The sequence below is a fragment of the Melanostigma gelatinosum genome (genome assembly GCF_949748355.1).
Source record: "Melanostigma gelatinosum genome assembly, chromosome: 6".
Classification (NCBI taxonomy): domain Eukaryota; kingdom Metazoa; phylum Chordata; class Actinopteri; order Perciformes; family Zoarcidae; genus Melanostigma; species Melanostigma gelatinosum.
In genome coordinates, this window is record NC_136639.1 from 18,690,308 (window position 1) to 18,696,307 (window position 6,000).

The 6,000-nt window shown below is 43.2% G+C and overlaps 2 protein-coding genes across 2 annotated transcripts in view; both read right to left on the bottom strand.

Moving 5' to 3' along the window:
• The window catches only part of vps13a (vacuolar protein sorting 13 homolog A), a 34,723-nt gene extending 31,120 nt beyond the window's left edge, over positions 1 to 3,603 (bottom strand). Inside the window, exons 1-10 of the mRNA XM_079270875.1 lie at positions 3,459 to 3,603; positions 2,824 to 2,867; positions 2,672 to 2,714; positions 2,488 to 2,583; positions 1,953 to 2,054; positions 1,406 to 1,515; positions 1,168 to 1,227; positions 954 to 1,013; positions 647 to 727; positions 160 to 217 (exon numbers count right to left, since the gene is read on the bottom strand). Of these exons, the coding sequence (XP_079127001.1) occupies positions 160 to 217; positions 647 to 727; positions 954 to 1,013; positions 1,168 to 1,227; positions 1,406 to 1,515; positions 1,953 to 2,054; positions 2,488 to 2,583; positions 2,672 to 2,714; positions 2,824 to 2,867; positions 3,459 to 3,558 (754 nt within the window). The 5' untranslated portion in view covers positions 3,559 to 3,603. The remainder of the gene's footprint in view (positions 1 to 159; positions 218 to 646; positions 728 to 953; positions 1,014 to 1,167; positions 1,228 to 1,405; positions 1,516 to 1,952; positions 2,055 to 2,487; positions 2,584 to 2,671; positions 2,715 to 2,823; positions 2,868 to 3,458) is intronic.
• A 640-nt stretch (positions 3,604 to 4,243) lies between these two features.
• LOC306779051 (C2 calcium-dependent domain-containing protein 4C) lies at positions 4,244 to 5,483 on the bottom strand (the record flags this gene model as incomplete). The annotated part of the gene is given in 2 exon segments (XM_079270787.1): positions 4,244 to 4,780; positions 4,782 to 5,483. Coding segments are annotated over 2 exon segments (1,239 nt in total).
• Between the last annotated feature and the right edge of the window lie 517 nt (positions 5,484 to 6,000).

A 6,000-nucleotide genomic window follows, 5' to 3' on the forward strand; every position in this document is an offset into this window, starting at 1 on the left:
CCAAGCTGTGTGATTCACACATTTCTTTTCCAGGCGCTGCACTGTCAGAGCGAAAATGTGGCTTTAGATGGGTTTCATCAGGCAGTCTAGACAACAAGTCCTTAAGTTATACAAAAAGTATAAAACATGTGAATTAAGGATAACAGTAAAGACACTCACTGAAGTCGTGGCTGACAGAAAGGGAGTTGTGGATATCCACGCTGCTCTGGAGACATCGCTACAAAACAAACAGAGGGAGAGCAGCTTCATTTACATTTTACCCGCTTTCTTTACTCAACATTTTCTTAACTTCTGAACATATTTCATTTTTGTTACTGCTTTAACAACATGCAGGAGTAAACAATCACAACGCCCCATTTAAAAACATTGTAGGCATTAGGCTTATTGGAGAAAGAGTCCATGTGGATGAGATGAATGGTTAGCAAAATATTCATTGATCCCAGAAGCATTTGCAGAAGACTTGGAAGACTCCAATATTCACCAAGATAATTTAATAGAACGAGCTTAAAAGGATTTGAGAAAAGGGTCTTTCACATTGTGACTTAGTTACTTTGACACCGTTCTACTGCCTGAAAGTGAAACTGTGTGCTCACGAGGTTGAATCTTAAACCTCAATAAAGCAGAATAAGACAGAAAAAAGACTCACCAAGGCCTCATCTGGACTGTGATTGGAGAAGAGTAAAGAGTTGACATTCCAGTAGGCAAACAAGTTGTCTAGTTGAACCAACTGAGAGAAAAAAGGAAACACAAAGCAATTAGAGCAGTGCAAATGCTTACCATGATGACGTAACTTCACGAACAGTGTGCAAACAGTTCGAAAATAAAACTGGTTCCTTGAACAACTGCCGACAAATCGAACCAACTGGCTCAAATTGCCCAAAAAGCTTTCAAAAGGTAATGAAAAATGACAACGAATGTATCGGTTATAAAGTGCAGGTATGGCTGATGGTTACCTTGAAGAAGAGCCGGGAATTCTCATCCAAAAGTCTTGGATTCCAGTTCTCATCACACGTCTGGAAAGATAAAACAAGCAGTGAAATACAGAGAGTTCCTGAGATTACATTATTTGTATACATATGTTCTTAAATTATGTTTAAGTTTGATGTATAAATTTGCTGAGTGTAACATAGAATATAATGCGACAGGAGGGACATTGCGACGCATTACCTGAAGACTGAGGTTTTTAAGTGACACTCCAAATGACAAGGGACAATTTGGATTGGTGACCTGTGGAAAACAAACAAGAGAAATCAAATAAGAGCTAGCCTGGTGAAGGTTGGATGTACTCTGCATGATTAATGCTGTCTTGGTCCCTGCGTTTTTCAGTTTGTTTAATTTACAAACACAAAATTGAGTCATGCTGTACATTCACACACCCTTGAAGTAACTCAGCCTGAATACTCACATCATCTTCATAGCGTACGTGGATGTTAGAGATCTTGACCTGCAGGTTTTTAATGACCTGAGTGACAAGCTTCTCCACAAAGGTGTCCTGCTTTTCCAGATTGGGGTCCTCTGTCAAACACAGACCAATATGATACACATGAGACCAGGGGCCTGTACTTTGAAGCAAGCTCAACGTACCCTGGGTATCTTTTGGTTATCTGGCTTAACTAACCCGAACAACCGTGACCACACTAAGCGGTCCTACGACACCGGTTACCAACTCGGGAAGTCAACCCAGGGTTTCTCAATCTGGCTGTCAGCGTGTTCACATAAAAGGGGTGGAGTTTGCAGCACATGACCAATCACAAACATGGACAAGTCTGCTGTCAACAGTGCGGTATAGTTTACAAACGAAGAAAAGCATTTATTTCAGACTAAAAGTAACACTGTTTCTGCAACACATTAATTCAACGGAAAACACACATTATAGTCAGCTCTATCTTGCTCTAGATGGGCCATTGATATTATACACACACACACGCACACACACACAGTTAAACCCTGACCTTTCTCTGCAGCCTTCAGCTTTGTCTCCTCTATCCGCTGTAGCTCCCTCTGACGAGCCTCCTGAAGCTGCTTTTCCTCCTTTACTGCATCATACTTTATACCTGGAAAGAATGGGGTCAAGAAAAATGATGACTTGTGTGCACGTCTCTGGAAACAATAAAACATAGAGAGGGTTAAGTTGGAGTTTCCCGTTAGTCCTGACAAGTACTTTAGAGTCATGAATAAGTGAAAGACCTTCTGTGTCCGACTACTGTGCTGCACTGTGTTGTGTCTGCTCATCAAAAGGGTCACTCGTTAGACTGAACTTGATATTATGCTGCAGGATTTCACTTTTTCAGGTTTTTGAGTTTTAAATATCTAAAATGTAAACAGTGGAACATAATCATCAACACCGACATACAGCACGTGAATATCCTTCAGGCACTTTGTGTGTCTGCTGAAATGGTGGGAATCAACAGCATACGTGTTGTCATGATGAGTGCTTCAATCTCATCATTTTGTATGTATTTCGCTGGACACAGATGATGATCTTACTTGCTGTTGGGACTATGAGCAGATAGACGCCATCCAGAGTCGCCTCTACTGACTGATTGTAGAGGTTCTTCCATGGTATCTTTAGCTGCAGCTGTCCTGATGACAGAAACACAAAACTGTATCAAAAGAAAGGTGGCAAATAAGGAGAGTAGATGACGGATAGGGACAGTAACTACATTCTCACCTATATGACCGGCTCTCACTTTAAAAGGAATGTCGAGTTGACTCTGCAATAACATAACAGTCAATCAATGCGACACAAATCCATCATTAATGCCAGAAAGTCATGACGAGACTCATATTGCTCACTTACTGAAGCATTCATTTGCAACTTACCAAGGCATTTTCCTTTATCTCGAGATTTCTAAGAACAGCATCACCTGTGACGACACGAACATGTGTTTACTGATCGTTGCGATGTACATTTTGACAGGTCAAACAGATTAGTATTGTGTTATGAGACTCGTGGAAAAACAGTCAAATATACAGAGGAGCTCGTTGGCCTTTGTCTATTGATTTAATTCAAAAGAAATTATGTTTTATTAAAGCCACACACGACAGGAAGGGGTTCGCGCTGTGGTTCAGTTAGTTAAGTAGCTAGTTGCTACACGTTGGTACATGTTTAGCAGTGCCAACAGTGAAACCGCTCTTCTAATCCTCTCACTGCTCTGATGCCTGATAACTTTTGGCTCCGTCTGTGGCCGTGTGAAAGGGTGTAACCCCGAACGCATCATTATACTGAGCAAACAATCTTGCAGCAGGAAATAAGGCACAAGGTCAGACATTGCTGACTGAACTATCTATGAACTCGTATTTGGCTGCAATGTGTTGCTCACACTGGACTAAATAAACTGGCACTGACAGCTGGGGGAGCCTCTCTCACGCGACTGGTGGCTATCGTCTGTTAGCGTTAGCTAGTTAGCTTGGCGAGCGACCCGAACCACTAAAATGACAAACACAAATTCAGTTACCTCCCCATATGCCGAGCTTTAGCTGTGAGCTGTCAAGGTTGACAACGTAGTCCCCTAAAAACCGGTTGAGGACATCTACCACCACGCTTTCGAAGACCATTTTGGCGTTTCTTTCATCTACCTGTCACCATGTTTACATCCTGAGGGTTCGTTAGCCTGAACGTCAGATTAGGACGCTCTGCGGTGGGCGGGGGCTTTGACGCCATACGATTAGTTACTTCCGGGAAAATGAATCTACTCCTGCAAACAACTCTTGATGGCTGCAACAAGAGGGGAACCGAGGCTAAGTGTATTGCGTGCTTTTTGTTATATGTCGTAAAAATTACACTGGCAAAATACCATATCCACAAATTCAATTTATTTCCTCATGAATGAAACCAAACATTGACACAGTTTACAAACAGTATGAAAGCTTACGTTTAGTATTTTTTTCAAATCAGTAGGCCTACTTAGGCTATTTACAGAAAGGAGACCAGACAAAAGTCTAATTTGACATGCAGATCCCAAACTATTATGATAAGTATGGTTTTGTCTGAGAACAAGGAAACCTAATAGAAACATGCTGCAAATCACACTGCAATTTGGTTGGTGGTGGAATAGCAAAAATACAACAACATATTTTAACACCTGATAACTAAAATTGTATAATGTCTAAATATTGTTGCTTAGTATTTTCACCATCTGGGACATTTTTACATAGCAGCGGCAAAATGCTCATATAGCCAAAACAAACTACCGTACATTAATGTCCCTCCCTGTCTTCCCACCAGACTACACAAAATCAGTTATTCCTCGATGTATTTTTTAAGAGACAGTAACTGACACAGTGGTTTGGTGGTCGCTCCAATCACTGTCGCTCTCCTCAATGTTCCAGCTGCAGGTTTATACACCACTTTTAACCTGAGCTGCAGTTCCAGCAGATCCTCCCTACTGAGCTCTGTAAAGAAGAAATCCTCATTAAACACAGGGCAGCGGCAGTTCCTGATGGTGCCGCTCTCCTGTTGCTGAAGCTTCCCTGGGGTCAGACACAGATTTACTGTACAGTTCAGGGTTTGTCGGTCAGTATCATCCCATAAACCTTCCACAGACACCACACAGACTCTGACTGTGGAAAGAGAGGGAAACGTGTTGGTGGGGAATGTGCTGTGCTCAGTGAAGAGGCGCACCTTACCACGGCCGTGCAAAGGAAGGACATGCTCATGCTGAAGTACCTCCTGGCACCACAGAACATCCAACGGGGAGAGGACAGGTGGGGCTAAGGTGACTGAACTTCCCTTTAAGCTTGGAGGGCTACTGGCCGAGTTTGTTAAACTTAACCCCCCCCCTCCTCCACCTGCCTCTGTCCACCCTTCTGTCATTTAATGAACTGCCTGGTGGGAAGTAGAGGGAGGATTTAGCACTATAACGTGAACTGAGGGGAGAGGAGTCACTGGAAGAAGGTGTTTCACTTCCTGTGCTTCCTGTCTCTGACAGGCTCTTGGATGAAAACAGAGGTAAAAACCCAGACAACGTTTTCTTGGGCAGGTTTGTCACCTTTGCTAGCCTGGGTGCTGCAGTAGGAAGACTTCTATCAAACATGTAAACAGGGCGCTTTGAGTGGAACAAAGACTCTTTCCTTCGAGTGTTGGGGCTCTCATATATTCCAGCCAGGCCATACCCCTCTGCAGAGAATGGCAACAGTTTCTTTGTAGCTTTCCAAGCCATCGATGCATCGCCATTGTTCGTCTTCACGTCCTTTGTCTTTGCATGTGCAGTGTTTGAGAAGGTGCGGCTCTTGGACATCTGGTACTGACGGTGTAGGTTAGGTGACGCTGTCTCCGCTTCCAGCAGCGGGCTTCTCTTGCAAAGCCTGGGGGGCAGGCAGAACTCTGGGATCGTGTCTGGGGTGAGGATGTTGTTGCGCAGATGGTGAGAGAGACTGGCCTTAGAAGACAGAAAGATATCCTCCTCACTCTTCCCCAGGTAACGACTCAGCTCCAGAGGAATGCTCTCCATGCTCTCCCTGATCTTCTCAAATGCCCACATAGTTGTTTTCTAATGATTTAATACAATGTGATGTCTTTGAAGAGTCCAAGCTGTTTTCCTTTGGCAACAAGAATACAAATTACAATTTAGATAAATCAAACAAACAATGCATGAAACAGAACACATTCAGAACTATAAAAAGAGGAAGTTAAAGTTGCTGGCAATTGGCGAAATTACAAATATTTGTTTCCTCACCTGCATAGATGTGTCCGCCTCTGAGGAAAGAACTGAGTGTGACGAATGTTCCAAAGACAGATTTTAAAGGGGAGTGTGTGTGTGGGGGTGTGTGTGTGTGTGGTACGTCAGTGATCTGCCGCCCCCGGCTGCATCAGAAAACAGGCTGTACATGTATATACACACACAACAACACACAGTGTATACAGTCACTCTGTGTTGGACACTGGGTGGGTTGGGTGGCAATTAGAATCGGGTGCATCGGTGTGCATGTAGTTGTGCTACAAGGATGTGATGTCAGCTTTTCAGCTGATGTAATTTACATCAACACTGAAATGTGCCT